General features: G+C 40.5%; 1 protein-coding gene across 1 annotated transcript; it reads right to left on the bottom strand.

Annotated features, from left to right (window-relative positions):
- Positions 1 to 4,685: 4,685 nt before the first annotated feature.
- LOC100772599 (melanoma antigen preferentially expressed in tumors-like) lies at positions 4,686 to 7,378 on the bottom strand. Its single transcript, XM_027433025.1, has 3 exons — positions 7,089 to 7,378; positions 6,081 to 6,662; positions 4,686 to 5,199 (listed from the first exon to the last, which is right to left on the bottom strand). The coding sequence occupies exons 1-3, from the start codon at positions 7,376 to 7,378 to the stop codon at positions 4,686 to 4,688; spliced, it is 1,386 nt and encodes a 461-aa protein (XP_027288826.1).
- Positions 7,379 to 20,347: the final 12,969 nt, after the last annotated feature.

Below are 20,347 nucleotides of genomic sequence, written 5' to 3'. Positions count from 1 at the left end.
AGCTTTGAACAATGGAAGGATGTTCTATATTCTAGTATGGAAAGACTCAATAGTAATAAAATAAAAAAATCTGTACAAATAAATATTCACATTTTATATTGTTATATTAAAGTATTATCGTCTTTTCTTGGCAACCTAATTCTTAAAATTTTGTTTCATTGTGTGAATATGTGTATGTCTGTGTGTTTTGAACATGCAAGGGAAATTACAGACAACTTCAAGAAAGGGGTGTCAAATTACCTAACACTGGAGTTATAGGCATTTGTGAGCCAATCTACATTGGTGCTTGGAACCAAATTCAGATCTCCTGTCAATAGCAAATGCACTTAATCAGTGAGCCATCTCCCCATTCCTCTGGGCTATTCAATTTTAGAGAGTATTTGGAAAACAAATGAGTTACCAGAAACTGCTGAGGAACAGGGGAATGGTGCCAGTGTGTGAATGCATGGAAAACAATAGGTGTTGAACCAGAGTGCAAGGCAAAAGAATCCCAAGCCACAGAACTGTTCACATGCTGAAAGAGGAACTACAGGTAATAAATATTACTGGAAATGTCAAATGTAAAAATCCTAGGAAAAATCAGAGTAGTTTTTTACACAGAAACTATTTGAAGAAAAGGGGGCAGCTTTGCAACGGGGAAGGGACCATTGCAGTAAAACACTGTTCCCTGATCCTGAGCTTTGTGGCCAGTTTGGGACTGGGTTTTCCTTTGCTAGAGAGACATGGTGGAGGTGAATAAGCAACTGAGCTTTGGACATCATGGAGTAGAGGGCTTCCTTGAATGGGGCAGGGCATTCCTCAGGCTCTCTCTTCTGGGTAAGGTATGTTAAGCCATAAACCTAGAAAACGGTGATTTCAGAGTTCAGATCACAGCCATGTGCTGTAGCATGAAAAAATTGATGTAGGACAGGTGAAATGTGGAGATACACCTGGGTTTGTAGGTGGGGTACAGCTTGACCTTAACGTGTAGTAGTGCCATCAAGTCTTACCTATATGTACAGGTACCAGAATATAAGTATAACTGCATCTGTGAGACTCACCTGGAAGTGTTGGTGAACCAGAAATGCATACTTAAAAGTTTGTATCACATCACATCACATCCCATTAACTTTTGCTTAATTCACCATGGTGGACTGTAATTTGTCTCTAGGTCTCCTAAACAGAACTGAAAAATACAGCTAAAGCTACAACCTTTTATTACATTTTCAAAGCCCACACCATTCTAAATTATTTCTAACAAATCTAATAAAAATGTGGGGTTTGGCCTTCCAGGGCTTGTTGCTTTTCTGTATTTAATTTTTTTCATTTCTATTTTATGTGTACTAGTGATTTTCCCACATGGAGTTTTCTGTACCATATGTGTGCAGTGCCCAAAGAGGCCAGAAGAGAATGTCAGACCCTCTGGAACTAGAGTTACAGATTGTTGTGCCCACAGTGTGGGTGCTGGGAAGTAAACCCAGGTCCTTTGGGATAGCAGCCAGTGTTCTTAGCCACTGAACCATATCTCCATCCCCCTTTCTAGTTTTATGGCTCCTGAAAACTTCATTATTCAAAATCTTTATCACAGTCTGGTCTAAGTAAAATGTACATATTGAAATGTTCACTTTGAGCCTTCTGCTGGAATATTTAAGTTTCAGCACTTTAAAAATGTTAATTCTCAAAATTAAGGCTGAAGAGGAAAAAAACTGCTGTAGGTTTACAAAACATGATTTGTAACAAATTAAAATGTAAGCTGATTATGTTAATCTATCTCACATAATTTGGAACCAGATAAATCTATACTGTCTCACAAAAGAAGGTACTTTTAACTTCTTAAACACCTGTTAGAAAGAGAACGGGAGAAAGCTCAGTGGGTAAAGGTACCTGCTACCACACCTGACAGCCTGAGTTCAGTCCTTCAGACTCAGCTGGCAGAAAGATAGAACCACCTCCTGGAAGTTGTCTTCTGAATTTCACAGGTGTATGTGTCTTTTGCATATAAAAATACTAAATACTAAAACAGGTTTCATTATGGAATTTTCATAAACTTATTTAATTTTACAGGAAATCAGTCAAGAAACTTTGAATTTTTAAAGAGACTTTGGTAAGTGGGAGCTCACAGACCCCAGTCTGACAGCTGGGGAACCAGCATAGGACCTAACCAAGCCCCCCTGAACGTGTCTGTCAGTTGGGGGAGCCTGGGTAGTCTATGGGGCCTCTGGCAGTGGAACCAGCATTTATTCCTAGTGCACAAATGGACTTTGGGAGCCTATTCCCTATGGAGGGATACTCTCTCAGCCTAGATACACAGGGGAGGGCCTAGGTCCTTCCCCAAATGATGTGACTGACTTTGATGATCTCCCATGGGAGGCCTCACCCTCCCTGAGGAGTGGGTGGGGGGTGGGATTGGGGGTTGGGAGGGGAACGGGAGGACATGAGGGAGAGGGAACAGTAATTGGTATGTAAAATAAGATTGGTTTTAATAAAAATTAATATTAAAAAGATACCTTGAACTGTTAATGTACTGTAAAAATTGAAGGCTTTAGTATTTTTTAAAGTCACTCTTATATTGTGATATTAACATGAGATATTAGGGCTAAACAAAGAAAGTTATACTTTAGCAGTTATGTTTATGTGTCAAGTTGACAGGGGTCAACTGCACTGGTTAGTTTTGTTCTCAGCTTGTCCCCAGTATTCTGCTACTATTCAGAACTATGTTTCTGAGAGCAGGAGATCCAAGCTTATTCAGAAAATATATAGTATGGGTCACATTTAAAAAAAAAGAAGTTCAAAGAAACAGGTAAACTTAATTTTAATATTTTATTTAACACAATGTGTCAAAACCCCACAATTTTAAACTTAGAAACAATGTAAGTATATTGCTCATTACACTGTCATTCTAGTAGGTGTTTGGCATCATAATATAAGCATTATTAAAAACATGAACAAATTTGAAGTGTTATATCACTTAAGACATATGATACATTAATTACAGAATATTTTAACGTGCCTTTTTTCTTACTAACTTGGAAATACAATGTTACTACCAAAAGAAAATTAATGAAAATCAAATATTAACTGCCTTGACAGTTTTCATATTGTATTACACCTGTAAAATATAGTTTGATATATTTATCAATGTCACTACTAAAAAAAAGTCAGCTACTTTTATTTGTGGTCAGACTGAAACCGAGTATGACCTCACTAAAAAAAAGAAAATAATATAAAGATATAAGCCATGGTTTTAAAAATTTATTTCAATAGGAAAACTATGTATAAAATAATATAGTCTATTCCTTTGTTCCTCAGTCACTGAAATGCAGCCATTTTTGGCATTACAACATGTGAAAAGGAACAAATGCTAATTTCATATCTTTGCCATATTTTTGTGATGCAATATGCTGTTTTAAGAAATTAATAAGTAAGATATTTTTGTGTTTCCATGCTTATGTGTGGGAGAAGGTGAATGCATTTGCTTTTGTGTGTGTGCGTGTGCTAATGCATGTGCACACTCATGCATGCCAAAAGTCAATATCTATGTTTTCTTCTGTGCATATTTTTCTGAGGCAGGATTTCTCACTGAACCTAGAATGTTCTAGTTTGCTAGAATGCCTGGATCTTCCTTTCTCCACTTTTTCAACACTGGAGTTCCAAGTGTGCACTTTGACACTCAGCATTTTACACAAATGCCAGGTTGGGATCTGAGCACTGGCATGTTTGTGTGGTAAGCAACTGGATGACTGAGACTGAGGCATTTCCTTAGCCCTGTGTAAATTATTAATGACTGACTTTACAGACACTATTTCTAAGTAAGTCTGGGACATGCAAACTAAATTCATAATTATGTTATAATTTGGAGTATAAAATTAAGTTAGACTCTTAGTACTCAGGTGGCTAGTATGTACCATACCAAATGAGGCACAACTAATGGTAAAAGAGAAATATATATATATATATATATATATATATATATATATATGGAATGATTTATACAGCTCAGGGAATGAACTGGATTAATAGAATTGAGGGTAGAGTAAAAGAACTAAAGGAAGTAGAGGGAATATCATGGCAAGGATTCTAATCCCACCTCAAAATTCTGTGACAAAGGCTGGATACCCAGCTGAACAGTTCATGGGAAGTAGTGAAAACTTTACAGTGAGCATAAATTAAGGTGGCTTAATTATATTTATGTTATTGAAGGTTATATTGAAACCTCAGAGCCTCTGCTTTCTTTCCTGGCCCACTATTAAATCCTGATAGTTTACCAAAAGCAACCAAAACCAGACTAAAGTGACTTAGGGGGTGAAAATGTGCCTTCAAAAGCCATCACCTTTTCCACAAATATAGGCAGGAAAAGCTGTCATTGTTCTGATTTGTGTGATGTACCAACAAGTGAACCAAACAGTATTGGTAGAGACATAGAAAATTAGGATTTGATCATCCTGTATTATATACACATCACTGTGGTCAGTAAAATGAAATATATCAATGCTAGACAAAAGAGTGTCAGGAACTCTCAAAGTCCTCCATTTTCTAAATTATTCTGTGTAGGAATCAGTTACATACCTATATTCCCTAAGTGTAATTCCCTAAGTGTAAGTTCCTTCAATGTAAGAATCTTATATATTGAGTGTATGGGTCCAGAAAATAGCATTTAAGTACTTAAATAGTACTTATCAGGTTGAAACTGTGTTGGACTGTGAAATTTACTCTGTGTAAGTGATCCAGTTCATGTCATTCCTTTCTGCAATCTGTAGCATTGCCTTCAGTTGTAGTTGTACAATAGCAAGCTTCCTTCGGTCTAAACTGCCCTGAAAATGCCATCGTTCATAGCAATGTACAGGGATAGGATAAATCACAATTTTTAGTTTCTTCAAGGTTGTTAAACTATTCATTACATTCGCAAGCACAGGCATTGTGATGGGGTTAGAAGCAAAGCCCAGGACACGGAGATGAGTACACCGAATTAGGGCAGGGATAAGAGATGACATTGCAGAATCACCTATAAGGCAATGATTTATCTCTAGATGCTGAAGAGTATCAGAGAGATTCCCCAGAAGAGCATTAAAGGGCTCAAAATCATCCCAATACATTGCATTGTTACTGAGATTCAACAGCTTTAGGCGGGAGGCCTGAGGACACTGGGCCAGAAATCTGAAGTCTCGGTATGAAAGATCACAGAATGGCAGATACAAGAAATCCAAAACAGGTGGCAGGACTCTGTAGGGAGAAAACAACAACAACAACAACAAAAAAAAAAAACCGAAGAATGAGGATTGAGTGAGGAAAAGTTTGCCTTTCCATCTAGAATAAACTATTTTTCACATGCATTATAAGTGGGTGTTAATGTGTGCTTTTATTTCACTTCATATTTTTGTAACTCTGAGAAATTTTTTTAGACAAAATCTTACTGTGTAGTCCTGGCTGTCCTGAAACTCACTATGGAGACCATATTGGCTTTAAACTCACAGAATCTACCCGTTCTTAGTCTCCTGAGTGCTAAAATTAAGATCATGTGCCACCACATGTGGCTGAAAGTTTTGTTTCCACACTGAGATACAATTCTTTTAATCTGAAGAATGTATACAGTATAATAAATGATTTTTAAGAAATATTAAGAGAAAAAACTAATGTACTTGATACTTGCAATATTATCCATTGTAAATTTCAGCTAACCTTTTTAGTAGAGAGGTATCAGAATGAGCAGGCAACTGAAAATTCCCTGGCCAGTCCCTAAATACCAACCTCTACTTTCATGGCCTATACCTTGGAGATTACAGATTAGCAAAGTGATCTGACATTGTGAACTAAGGGCATCTATGATTATGTGCATCAGTGCTATAACAAAAAAAGTCTTCTCCTATCTCAATTCCTCTTACTCCTCATATCTAGAGAGTTAGTGTTTTGTTCACCTTTATACTTCTCCACTTATCTGTACATTGTTGGCCACTTAGTGTAATTCTTTCTTCAGTTTCAAATTCCCAGAAGTGACAAAGTGGAAAGCATGAAAGTTTTTGAGGAACTTAGGAATACCAAAAGTGCTTTCTTTCCTGCCTCAACAGGCTTCCCAGGAAACCCAGAGACCAGCCCCAAACTCTTACCTGAGCACTCTGTCCAGATTGTTTTTCAGATAGAATGAAGACAAGTTGAGTTCCTTAAGGCTTTCCATACGCCGTAAGTGACCAAGGAATTTTTTAAAGACTTTCCCACTCAGAGATCTAAAAGTGACTTTAAACAGACTAAGGCTCTCTAAGTGGGCCATCCGAGACAGGACGCTGGTAATATCACTCAGCGAACCCCTATCAACTGAAAACTGATCAACACATTTGAGATCAAGAAAGTTCAGGGTGCATTTACAGCCACACAATTTATCAACTTGCAAATCTCGACAGCATATGTGCAAAGACCCTGAACTCTCCTTAATTTTATTCATGAGCAAAATCAAAAATTCCTTCTCCATTAAGGAGCCATCGAGGGAAAGATCCACTAATAATTCTACAGGCCTAGGTGACTGAATCATGGATCCTGAATTTTCAAAACAAATCTGTTCTTCTATTTTTGCAATAGAGTGATCAGAATAAGTACAGGAATAAAAACAGAAAGGTGATTTGATGCTGATTTCAGGGCATGTGGTCCTACAGTCGGTGTCTTGCCTTAAATCTAAGATCCTCAGTTTAGGTGTCCTGTAGGGGTAAGAGGAGACAGAGTATCTGAGAAATAGCAAATGATAATGAAACTCAGCAGGATTAATGATGACATATAGGAACAAATCCTTTTCTCCACAGCTGGTACTCCTTGTACTAACTAGCAACAAATCTTTCCCATGAAAATTCAACCTCCTTTACTTTTTCCATCCTTTAAACACCTTAAATCCCCTCCAGTCTTAAAGTTCCTTTCTCTTACGAAACGCCTGTTGTATAAACCCAATAGAACCTTCAATAACAGATTTCATAACGAACACTGAAGACATCAGTCTTTAATGTGTTACCAAGTAAGGGACAACAGCCTCACACATAAATCTTCAGCATTCACTAGTTATTTCTGGGAAAAGTAGCAGGCTGTGGTTTAAACCTCTCGTGTCTTACCATGTCTCTATTATAAAGTCTTACCGAGAAGCAGAGTTCTTTGGAGGACATACAGGAAAATTCTCAATCATGGCTTTCAGTAGTTCATGTTGAGGCTCCTGTACAATTAATGGCCCAATATGGAGACAGTAAAAGGGCCAAACTTTCACAATCTCACTCAAGATATCCTTATGCCCACCATCGAAGGCAGCAATGAACAGTGGAATAAAAAGATCTCTTGGAATATCCTCCAGAGCTTGGAGTGCTGCAGACTCATGGCTCAGCAGACTCTGTACAGCAAGATCCAACAGTTTCTTTGGGTTATTTGCATCCATCTTTGTGAACCTGAATCAGAAGGAGAAATATTTAGAAGTTCTGGGAAAACACACAAGTGCCTTCTTTGCAACCAGTGCTAGCAAAGTAGAAAATATTTAAAGAATAAATGAATCAGTTAGCCAGCACTAGATACTAGTAATATCTAGACACAGATTAGAAATTGACCTGTGAGTGGATAAAGGGGTGTGAGTGTGTGTGTGTGTGTGTGTGTGTGTGTGTGTGTGTGTGTGTGTGTGTGTGTGTGACTATTCCCCTTCCCATGTATATATAGTATGTCTGTGATAAAATGCCATTAGAAATGGGTAGTAAGTAGGAAGGAAACAATTTTGGACACTCGGCTACATGACTTCCAGTATTTTCCCTCAGTAGTATGTAAGTTATGATGAAGAAAAAGATAAATCTACATAGAAGTGGCACAATAGAAAATATTAAAACATCAAATTAATTGTGATTAAAGTGAAAAAGAAATGACATTATAGCCCTTGATTTGTCTCACTTCCATCACCATATTTGTGGCAGATGAAGACACCAAAACTGCACAAGACACACATGAAGGAAGATGGTTAAGAACTTAAAGCTGAAATTAAGCATATTTGGAAAACTATTCATGAATAAAGGCTAAAGATGAAAAAGAAGACATAAAATCAAAACAATGCCAGACAGTTTAGGGAAAAGACTTCAAAAATGTTCAATTCAAAGATGTATGCTGTCTCACATGTGGAAATTAAGAAATACTCAATCTCACAATGGAATACTCACTTCTAGGGTTTGAGATCAGTGCCACAGGGGTTCGGTTGGCTAAACACAGTTGGGATATGATTCATGCAAGCTAGAGATGGGTAAGTACATACCACAATGAGTCTCATTAAGGTGTATTACAAATAATGAATATCAAATAAGAATCAAATAAGCAATATGGAGGGTTTAAAACTGCAATCTCTGAAACACACAGACTCTGCGGAAAAATAAATTGATGGGGATAGGGCAAACATTCAAGAAATTTGTTAATGGAAAAGAAATTTGTTAAAGGAAAAGAAAGAAAATGAGGGGACATTAAAGATCTTCTAACACATAAAAGAGTCAGAAAGCTTCAAAGTTTTTCTTCTACTGCTGGAACAACAACAAAACCCTCTAAAAGACATGTATGACACTGACAAACAGAAAATAGCATAATTAAATTAGCGTCTAAAACAATGTAGTATCACATGAATAAGCAAAATAAAGGAAAATTCCAAGCCAATACATTGAAACCATCAGAAAACAAAATGGTTGTTGCTTACCACCTACCTAATACGGTACATTGCTACAGCATCTGGTACATATTACAGCATTGTCCTTGGATAAAATAACTTGATGACTAAGATAAAATTATCATAGTTAAGAACAAGGAAGTTCTTGAGGCTTCCGGGATTTCAATCTCAGGGATACAACGTTCGTTCATGCTCAAGGTGCAAGAGAGTTTAAGTAATCCTATTTGTGAAGAACTTTCTATTGTATGAAGAAAAAGTCAGTCTTGAAAGAAAGGGACTGGGCAGTCTCAAGAAGCAAAGCAGCTGACTCCACACACTGTTACAAATGTTAGTGAAATGTATTCAAGAAATTTCTGTTTGTTCTCCATTACAAGGTCACCATGTTCCTAGGACTATCTCTAAATATTTCGGTATTTTGGTTCAAAATTCAGTTGTGGATGTGTCTGATATGATTGAATAAGGACTCCGGATTTCATTATAAGGGTAGTGGATCAATGCCATTTAAATTTGATGTTTTCGTGACAAAGTCAACATTAAAAAAATTCTACCTAAGTTGATGTATAAATTTAATAGAATTTCAAAAATATCTACATTTTACTGAGTTAGACAGCCTGATAGTAAAGTTCATATATGAAACAGTACACAAGAATAGCTAAGAAGAGAGAAGGAAGACACTTGAGAAGGGATTCCTGATACCATACCAAGAAAATGAAAACTTTTTAGAGAATGTCTGAAATTATATCATTTTGTCACTAAGATGCCTGTAAGAATAGACAAATAGCCTGTTGCAATGGGTTAGAAAACCTAGAAACGGTCAACACTGATGAACATTAGTGCTTCATGAAGGCAGTGGGCTGAAATGATGGCTTGGCAGTTAAGAACACTGGCTTATCTTCCAGAGGGCACAGATTGAATCCTGAAAACCATCCTTAACCCCACTTCCAGGGGAATCTGATGCCCTCTGTTGGCTACTATGGGTATTGCACAAATGTGCTACACAGATATATAGGCGGGCAAAAAAAATACACAAAAAACATAATTAAAATTAAAAAACCAAACGTGATGCGGAGAAACCACTAGAGGAAAGACAGGCATGCAATGTACAGAGTATGACTTTTAGAAAAAAAACTTAAAGTAGATTCATGAAATAATCCATCTATAAAGTAACTAAAAATTTAGTTGAAGATTTAAGCAAAAATTTGAATCACACAGTTTCTTGAAGAACACATGACAGGTCTTCTTTAAGCTTACTATAGGGAAGAGATTTCTAAATGTCACTCAAATTATAGAGGTAATGAAAGGAAGCAATAAGTAATCTGACCAAATGAAAAGCAAAGGATTTAAAAATATCAAATGCAAGCATTTCTAAAGGGAACTTAGAGATTAAAATGATGTAGTAGTAAAACATCCCAGTCAAATGGAAACTATACTTCTTATATAAAAAATTTAAAAACTGAGGAACAAAGGACCAATAAAGGCATAAAATGAAGAAAAACACGAACTAACAAATGGCAAAATTTAATGACAATTACATGTATGCAGTACATTAAAGTGACACTGAGCTATGGCACAGTCTTTGGTAACATATAGGCAAATTATAAAGTGATTGTGTTCTATTAGTGAAACTTCGAGGAATAAAATCTAAACATCCTACAAAGATCTACTTCTACAAATACAGAAATATGTGTATATGTATGTGTACACACACACACACACACACACACACACACACACACACACACATATATATATGTCTCCAAGGATATTCACTGAAGCATTATATATAATTTAAAGACATGAGCAATTAAAAACTCTGCACAGAGGTGGATTAAAAACAGTATGGTATAGAAATTTAAATGTGTCTGATGTAAGTGTAAAAGAGAACAATAAAAATCTCTTAAGAAATGTTAGGCAGACATTTCAAGAAATGCTATTAGCTGGGAACACTCAGTCCTAAATGGGATATCTCTATTAAATTCTTCCTATCATAGCTCAGGGAACACTCCAGAAGAGTAGACAAAAAGATTATAAGAGCTACTGAGGATGGAAGACTCCAAGGAAACAAGGCCTTCTAGACTCAACAGGAATGATACCCTTATGAAGTCAGAGAGATTGGCAACATGCACAGGGCCTGCAGAAGTGGACACAAGCCCCCATCCCTAACTCAGAAGCTATCACTAACTGGTAACTTCTTGCAAAGAAAAACTAGCTCTCTCCAAGAGTCTCCCTGGATATACAAGCTCTATGCTTAGCAGTAGATGGTTAACACAAAATGAACTCAATGGTATTTTTGGAGGGTGTTTTGTCTAATAATGCATTTTCTGGGGTATATTTTTAACCTTACAGGTCTTTTGCTTATATAGTGTGGTTTCAGTGTTGTGGTATAATCTTTTTGTAGACTGTAAACATGTGTCTCTACCAAGGAATCTTCTGTTTGGTTTCATAAAGAGCAGAATGGCCAAGAGCTAGGCAGGAAAGGATATGCAGAACTTCTGTGTAGAGATAGGAACTCTGGGAAGAAGAGAGTCAGAATTTGCCAGTGAGACATGGAGAAATAAGACATACAGTATGGAGGAGAGGTAATGAGCCATGTGGCAGAACACAGATTAATACAAACAAGTTATTTTAAGTTTTGAGAGCTAGTTGAGGACAAGCGTAAGCTAAGGCTAAACTTTCAGAATTAATGCGAAATTTCCATGTTATTATTTGGGAGCTGGTGGTGCAAAGGAAGTCCGACTACATTTCAGATTTTGTTTATTAATGGGCATTCTCTCTGTGGGAATGTGTGCACCTCTTGTGCTTATTTTGCTTTTCTTTTTGTTTGTTTGTAATGTCCTTTGCTGGTTTGTTTTTATTCTATTATTCTATTTTAGTTTATATCATTTTGTTAATCTTTTAGATATTTCTTTTCTAATGAGAGAGAGATAGAAAAGGTAGAGATTTGGGTTAATGAGAAGGTGGGAGGAGTTGGGGAAGGGGAAACTATAATCAGAATACAGTATATGGAAAAAAATCTATGTTCAATAAAAAGAAATACTATTAAATGGAAAACAGAAATGTGCACCCTAAGCTATCTCTCATGCAAGAAAGCAATGTAAGAAAACATGCTACCTTTCATTTGTGCAAAATAAACATAAGTGATACTAGAGCAAAAATTGAAGGATATGTTATTCCTTCAGTGAAGGATGGGAAAGAAATTGGAAAGGATAACATGGTAAGAAAGAGTGGTGCTTTTTCAAATACACAGTTTTATATTGGATTATCTGAATAATAATATTTCACATACTCAAAATATAAGTACAGTTAGACTTCTATAGTAGCATATGTTGTGGAATAATAGTTTAAGATATGTTACACTTGTTTTTGCTATGGAACATTTGTTTAATGATGCAAAGATGTGTTGCATTCATTTATGATGCATTTGTTTAACTCTGCAAGCTGTGTTACTTTGCCTGTCTAAAGCACCTGATTGGTCTAATAAAGAGCCAAATGGACAATAGCTAGGCAAGAGAAAAGCTAGGCAGGGCTGGCATGCAGAGAGAATAAATAGGAGGAGAGAAGAGGGAGGAGTGAGAAAAAAGGAGAAGAGAGAAGACATGAGGGGCCAGCCACCCAGCCACCCAGCAAGCTATGGAGTAAGAAGCAAAGAAAGGTATACAGAATAGAGAAAGATAAAGCCCAGAGGCAAAAGATAAACAGGATAATTTAAGAAAAGCAGGCAAAAAACAATCCTGTACAATAAAAGATCATCTGGGGGCATCACTATCCCTGACTTCAAGCTCTACTATAGAGCTATAATGATAAAAGTAGCTTGGTATTGGCATAAAAACAGACAGATGAATCAATGGGATCAAATAGAAGACCCTGATACCAACCCACACACCTATGGACACCTAATTTTTGACAAAGAAGCTAAAAATATAAAATGGAAAAAGAAAGTATATTCAACAAGTGGCACTGGTATAACCATATGTCAACATGTAGAAGAATGCAAATAGATCCATATCTATCACCATGCAAAAAACTCAGGTCTAAATGATCAAAGACCTCAACATAAATCCAGCTAAACTGAACCTATTAGAAGAGAAAGTGGAGGGCAGCCTTGAAAGCATTGGCACAGGAGAGTACTTCCTGAATATAACACCAGTAGCACAGACATTGGGATCGACAATTAATAAATGGGACCTCCTGAAACTGAAAAGAATCTGTAAGGCAGAAAACACCATCAATAAGACAAAACGACAGCCAACAGAATGGGAAAAGGTCATCACCAACCCCACATCTGACAGAGGGCTGATCTCCAAAATATACAATAAACTCAAGAAGCTAGACATCAAACTATCAAATAATCCAATTTCAAAATGGGGTACAGAGCTAAACAGAGAATTCTCAAATGGCTGAAAACCACTTAAGGAAATGCTCAACATCCCTAGCCATCAGGGAAATGCAAATCAAAACAACTCTGAGATACCATCTTGCTCCTGCCAGAATGGCTAAAATCAAAAACACCAATGACAGCTTATGCTGGAGAGGATGTGGAGAAAGGGGAACACTCCTCCACTGTTGGTGGGAGTGCAAACTTGTACAGCTGCTTTGGAAATCAGTATGGCAGTTTCTCAGAAATTTGGGGATCAACCTACCTCAAGACCCTGCAATACTACTTTGGGGCACATTCACACCACAAGGACATTTGATCAACTATGTTCATAGCAGCATTATTTGTAGTAACCAGATCCTAGATGCTCCTCAACTGAAGAATGCATAAAGAAAATGTGGCACATTTACACAATGGAGTACTATTCAGCAGAAAAAAAAAACAGTAACATCTTGAAATCTGCAGGCAAATGGGTGGAACTAAGAAAAAAAAAAACATCCTGAGTGAGGTAACCCAGAACCAGAAAGTCAAATATAGTATGTACTCACTAGTAAGTGGATACCAGACATAAAGCAAAAGATACCCAGCCTACAATCTACAACCCCAGAAACAGACAGAAGCAGATGAAGAAATCCACAACTAACCATTGGGTCAAGCTCCAGGAGTACAACCAAAATGAGGGAGGAGAGATAATTTGAACAAAGAAATCAAGACCAAGATGAGGAAACCCATAGAATTAGCTGGCCTGAGCTAGTAAGAAATCACTGACTCATGTCTGACAAATGAGGAACCTGCATAAGACCAAATTAATATAGGTGTCCCTTAATATAGGTGACAATGGTGCGACTGGGACAATATATGAGGCTACTGGCAGTGGGTCCAAGATTTCACTCTAATGCACAAACTGACTTAGTGGAGCCCATTCTATATGGAGAGATACCTTGCTCAGTCCAGACAAAAGGGAGTGGGGGGGGGTCGGATGGAGAGGTGCCTTGATCCTGCCTTAACAAGATGATGGGACAGACGTAGTAGACTTCCTAGGGGAGGCCTTACCCTCTCTGAGGAGCAGATGGGAGGTGGGGGGAATGGGAGGGAGCTGGAGGAGAAGAGGGAGGGGGAATTGGGATAGGAATGTAAAAAATAAATTAATGGGAAAAAAGAACATACAGTAGTTTGGTCATTAGAAAACTCAGAATTTTATGACTGTTGTGGTAGTGACATGGTGTACAAAGAGAACATGACCTATGATGTCTAGGAAATCCTATTGTGCTGTTGTTTTAAGATAACTCCCATCTACTGTCAGAAGTGCTGTGTGACAGAATCATTGAATGTGCAAACAGTAGAATGTGACAAACAAGACAAGAATTAAACACATGTGGAGTATTAAAAAAGAAAGGTATTAGGAAGATAAATACAGAAGGAAGGAGGAGAGTAAAATCACAATAGGGAATTCTGAAAAGGGCATAAGCAATACTACTGCTAACTACCTAAAATAAAAACAAAATTCACATAAATCCTAATTTTACCCAAATTACATTTTAACTTAATAGTTTACTGTACATTGTTTCTGTATCTGTTTCATAGTTGTTAGGTAACAGTAGTTGCCTTTAATGCTTTCTGGGTGTACTTCTATATATAGTTTAGCTTTTACAGTGGTTTCTTCTTTCATTTTGGGATTTGAGATGGAGCCCTCCACAGATGGCTATACCCTATGACAAAGTTAAACTTGAAGACATACCCTTCCAAAATGATATAGAAATCACAACAAAAAATATTTAAAAAATATAAAAAGCAAAGCAAATGAAAATATCTCCTCAAATGCACTATCCAAAAAAATTGCAGAAGTGTTTAAAATGCTGGACAAATACTTTGAAAGTATATCTGAGAAAAGTTCAAGGAGTTTCACACATAAGAATGAAGTGATGAAATCAACTCAGAACATGTACAGAGAAGTGGGTAACAAAGATAAGAAAATCATAAGGATTTTGAAAGAAAGCAAACTGAAATTCTGAAAATTAAAAACTCAATTAAATCAATAAAAACCCTTAGGAAGTATTACCAATAAACTATATTAATCAAAATTAAGAGTATTAAGGTTTTCAGAAAAGTTGAAGAAATTTTCACATTTATACATAAGTAAAGAAAAAATAAGCAATCTTGAGCACACATTTCTGGAGTATAACCACAAGATAAAATATATCTACAGGCAGAAAAATGAGGTGAGATAAAAACTCAAGATGCAGAAAACAGTCATAGAAATTAAAGCAGATGGAACTCCAGTGGTGCAATTGGTTAGCGTGTGGCACTTGTACAGAAATTAAAGCAGAAAATTTCCTGATTCTACATGAAAATTAAACTTTAATCACAAAAGGCATTTAGACTCCAAAACAGATAATAACAAGAAAATATATTCTCTAAGATGTATTAGATGTAAAATGTAATCTGATGGAACCATGGATAGTATGCTAAGACATGACATTAAAAGCTGCAAAGAAACATCCATGCCACTTAAAAATGACAACCAATCAGACTTCTTCGCAGAAACCTAAAAACCATAAAAATAGCAAATGATGCATTTTAAGTATTAAAGTAAATAAATGTCAAGTGAGATTATTTTATCTAGCAGTTATCTACTAAAATCAATCAATAAATATTGATTCTCAGATCTGATAAAGTAGATTTTAAGCCAAAAATTTACTCAGAATACATAGACAGCCAATAAATATTGGGAATAACCCATCAATATGCTCTCATGACTATAAATAAGCACTGAATATTTATATATGTAAATATATTCATACATACACAAAAATATGCAATGAAAATAAAAAAGGATCTGTTTGAGTGAAGGAAGGATAATTATCCTAAGAGGGTCAAGGGACAACAGGGGACTGAGAGGGAACAGGAGCAAAGGACCATGATATACATACTAAAATGTCATAATGCACATTTATTATGATAACCTGTTTTTTAAAGAGATGTGCTGTGGAATAATCCCTATGTACAATGTGGATATGTATTAACTTTTAATGTATGGCCAATATCTGACTGGCCAATACCTAAGCAGGATAAGGTTAGAGAGCCAAACCTAATAGGCAAGAGAGCCAAACTGCAAATGCAGAGTCTGGAGTCACCAGCTAGATTCAGAGGGAGCAAGAGATGAATGTGCCATGCTAATAAAGGTACTGTCACATGGCAGAGCATAAATAATAAATATGGGTTAACTTAAAATGTAAGAAGAGCTAGTTAGTAGTAATCCTAAACTATTGACCAAGCATGTATAATTACTATTAAGCCTCTGAGTGATTACTTGAGAGTGGCTTCAGGGCAGGAAAACTCTGACTACAGGAATGAACCCAAAAATCTTGTGAAAATAAAACCAAACTATTCCTTACCAGTAAGTACTCTTCAAATGTTTCAGGATTATACCCCTGGATGGGACTATGGAGAAATATGGCAATCAAATTCAGTGAGGTATCCTCAATAGGATCTGGAATACAAAGGGAATACTCCTGGAATAGCGCATATTGTGACATTAATCCAACACAGTGAGTTATCAAAAACAAAAAGAAAAAGATGGGCGGATGAAACTGGGAGGGAACATGTTGGGGAGGGGATGTGGGAGGAGCCGGAAATGGGAATGGGGGTGGATATGTTCACATTTCATTGTATTTGTGTATGAGATTCTCAATAATGAAATTTTATTATAAAAAGTAAAGGATGACACTGAAAATTTAAATAAATTCTGTAATAACTTATTTCAATGATAATATCAGTTTTGATATTTTATGGCTTTATAAGATGTCTCTCAGAGATAATATGGGGGAACAAATTTTAGAATTCTAATTTTTAAAAAAGTTTTATAGGTAAAAGCCAGGCATGGAGGCAAACACTTGTAACTCTCACATTCAGACTGCAGAGACAGAAAAATCATAAAGTTTCTGAACAAATACAGCGGGGCACAGAACCGCTTTGGAAATGAAATCACAGTCATCTTCAATACACAATTGTATTTCAAATGCAAAAGCATTTAAAATGCATATTAAATAAACTGAAAGGGAAATAAAAAGTAATGTTTTGTTATTGGTCATGGTTCTTTAAATTATTTTTATTTATTTATTTATTTGACAAGGATACACCAGGTACCCAGGCATTTTTTTGTTTTGTTTTGTTGTTTTTTTTTTTTTGAGACATGGTTTATCTACTGCTTTGGAATCTGTCCTAGAACTCACTCTGTAGACCAGATGGCCTCGAAGTCACAGAGATCCACCTGCCTCTGCCTCCGTCCTAAGTGCTGGGAATAAAGGTGTGCACCACCACCCCATGTGTTTTTTTTAAGCTTTTTGTCTTCTTTTCCCCAGAGACAATGTCTCACTGTGTATCGGGGCTGAGGCAGAACTTGAAGATCCGCTTGCTTCAGCCTCTGATATGCCACCACACTAAGCTTAGAAATATAAATTTTTAAATAAGAGGTGGAAGGATGTGTGGAGGATTTTAAATAGAGAATGTGATGCAACTGGTCACATAATTGAAGCCCCAGGTGCAGACACCATGGCAGACGCCTCGAGCAAGTAAGGCAGCGGCCTTGAGTGAGCAAGGTAGAAAACGTGGAGGCTTCAAGCAAGGTGGAGGCCTTGGGCTGACAGGGAGGAGGCTTTGGGCAGACAAGAAGGGTGCGAACAAACATGGGGACAAGGAGGGTGCCTTGGGCGGACAGAGCAGAGGCTTTGAGAGGACACGAGGAGACGGGACAAGGCCTCAGGCCTACAAGAAGGATGCCCAGAGCACTAGCGAACAAGGCACCTTGAGCTCCAGAGAATGGGGTGAGGTCGTGGGTGGACAGGGCCAGCAAGGAGGGTGCCTCAAGCTCGAGCTAACAAGGCCTGTGGCTGACAGTGGAGGCCAAGGGCTGACAGGGCGTGGCCTCGGATGGACAGGGCGGGGCCTCAAGCGCGAGCTAAAGGGGGAGGCCTCAGGCTGACAGGGCAGAAGCCAGGACTGGGGCGCGAGCCAAAAAGGTGAAGGTTTCAGGCTCCAGAGAACAAGATGGAGGCCTCGGGCAGACAGGGCGGGGCCTCATGCGCGAGCGAAGCAGGGAGGCCTCGGGCTGACAGGGCAGAGTCGTCGAGTGTGAACGAACAAGGCAGGGGCCTCAGGGAGACAGACAACAGGCCCACGGGCAGACAGAGAGAAGGCCGAGGGCAGACAGAGAGGAGGCCGAGGGCGTGGAGGCCGCGGGCAGACAGGGAGGGGCCTCAGGCGTGAGCAAGGGGGGGCGGCTCAGGCTGACAGGGCCCAGGCGTCGAGTGTGAACGAACAAGGTAGGGGCCTCAGGCGGACAGACAGGAGGCCGCGGGCAGAGAGGAAGCCGCGGGAGGACAGGCAGGAGGCAGCAGGCGAACAGAGAGGAAGCCGTGGGCTGACAGAGAGGAGGCCGAGGGCGGAGAGGAGGCTGCCGGCAGACAGGACAAGCCTAGAGCACAAGCGAAGGGGAGGCCTCGGGCTGACAGGGCAGAGTCGTCGAGTGTGAACGAACAAGGCAGGGGCCTCAGGGAGACAGACAACAGGCCCACGGGCAGACAGAGAGAAGGCCGAGGGCAGACAGAGAGGAGGCCGAGGGCGTGGAGGCCGCGGGCAGACAGGGAGGGGCCTCAGGCGTGAGCAAGGGGGGGCGGCTCAGGCTGACAGGGCCCAGGCGTCGAGTGTGAACGAACAAGGTAGGGGCCTCAGGTGGACAGACAGGAGGCCGCGGGCAGAGAGGAAGCCGCGGGAGGACAGGCAGGAGGCAGCAGGCGAACAGAGAGGAAGCCGTGGGCTGACAGAGAGGAGGCCGCGGGCAGACAGGGCGAAGCCTAGAGCACAAGCGAAGGGGAGGCCTCGGGCTGACAGGGCAGAGTCGTCAAGTGTGAACGAACAAGGCAGGGGCCTCAGGGAGACAGACAACAGGCCCACGGGCAGACAGAGAGAAGGCCGAGGGCAGACAGAGAAGAGGCCGAGGGCGTGGAGGCCGCGGGCAGACAGGGCGGGGCCTCGGGTGTGAGCAAAAGGGGGGGGGGGCTCAGGCTGACAGGGCAGAGGCGTCGACTGTGAACGAACAAGGCAGGGACCTCAGGCGGACAGAGCAGAGGGCGCAGAAGTACAGAGAGAGAGGAGGCCACGGGCTGACAGAGAGGAAGCCGCCGGCTTGGAGACCGCGGGCAGACAGGGAGGGGCCTCAGGCGCGAGCAAAGTGGGGGCGGCTCAGGCTGACAGGGCCGAGGCGTCGAGTGTGAATGAACAAGGTAGGGGCCTCAGGCGGACAGACAGGAGGCCGCGGGCAGAGAGGAAGCCGCGGGAGCACAGGCAGGAGGCAGCAGGCGAACAGAGAGGAGGCCGAGGGCGGAGAGGAGGCCGCGGGCATACAGGGCGAAGCCTAGAGCACAAGCGAAGGGGAGGCCTCGGGCTGACAAGGCAGAGTCAGAGTCGTCGAGTGTGAATGAACAAGGCAGGGGCCTCAGGCGGACAGACAGGAGGCCGCGGGAGGACAGAGAGAGAGGAGGCCGCGCACTGACAGAGAGGCAGCCACAGACAGACAGGGTGGGGCCTCGGGCGCGAGCAAAGAGGGGGGCTCAGGCTGACAGGGCAGAGGTGTCAAGTGTGAACGAACAAGTCAGGGACCTCAGGCGGACAGAGCGGAAGCCGCTGGAGGACAGAGACAGAGGAGGCCACAGGCTGACAGAGAGGAATCCGCGGGCTGACAGGAGGCCGCGAGGTGACGGAAAGGAGGCCGCGCGCTGACAGAGAGGAAGTGGCGGGCACACAGGGTGGGGCCTCGGGCGCGAGCGCAGGGGGCGGCTCAGGCTGACAGGGCAGAGGCGTCAAGTGTGAACGAACAAGGCAGGGGCCTCAGGCGGACAGAGCGGAAGCCGCTGGAGGACAGAGACAGAGGAGGCCACAGGCTGACAGAGAGGAATCCGCGGGCTGACAGAGGAGGCCACGAGCTGACGGAAAGGAGGCCGCGCGCTGACAGAGAGGAAGTGGAGGGCAGACAGGGTGGGGCCTCAGGCGCGAGCACAGGGGGCGGCTCAGGCTGACAGGGCAGAGGCGTCAAGTGTGAGCGAACAAGGTAGGGGCCTCAGGCCGACAGAGAGGAGGCCACGGGAGGACAGACAGGACAGGGCAGAGCCTTGGGCAGACACAGTGGAGGTCGAGGGCAGACGGGGAGGGACCTCGGACGAATAGGAAGGCGGCCTCAAGTGGGAGCTCACAAGGCAAGGGGCCTCAGGTGAATAGGACAAATGCCTCAGTCAGACGAGGCCAAACTGTTAAGAAGTGCAATGAAATCGACATTTAATCCCCAAACA

Source organism: Cricetulus griseus, chromosome X, assembly GCF_003668045.3.
Source record: "Cricetulus griseus strain 17A/GY chromosome X, alternate assembly CriGri-PICRH-1.0, whole genome shotgun sequence".
Classification (NCBI taxonomy): domain Eukaryota; kingdom Metazoa; phylum Chordata; class Mammalia; order Rodentia; family Cricetidae; genus Cricetulus; species Cricetulus griseus.
Note: the sequence above shows the minus strand (reverse complement) of the source record. Positions and strands in the feature narration are given on the sequence as shown.

What these genes read in the sequence shown, in the direction of transcription:
- LOC100772599 (XM_027433025.1), bottom strand. Translation starts at nt 7,378, where the DNA reads ATGGATGCAAATAACCCAAAGAAACTGTTGGATCTTGCTGTACAGAGT. An exon ending in CCAAAGAACTCTGCTTCTCG is followed by an intron (nt 6,663 to 7,088) that starts GTAAGACTTTAT and finishes TTACCCCTACAG; the next exon opens with GACACCTAAACTGAGGATCT. An exon ending in AATCTGGACAGAGTGCTCAG is followed by an intron (nt 5,200 to 6,080) that starts GTAAGAGTTTGG and finishes TTCTCCCTACAG; the next exon opens with AGTCCTGCCACCTGTTTTGG.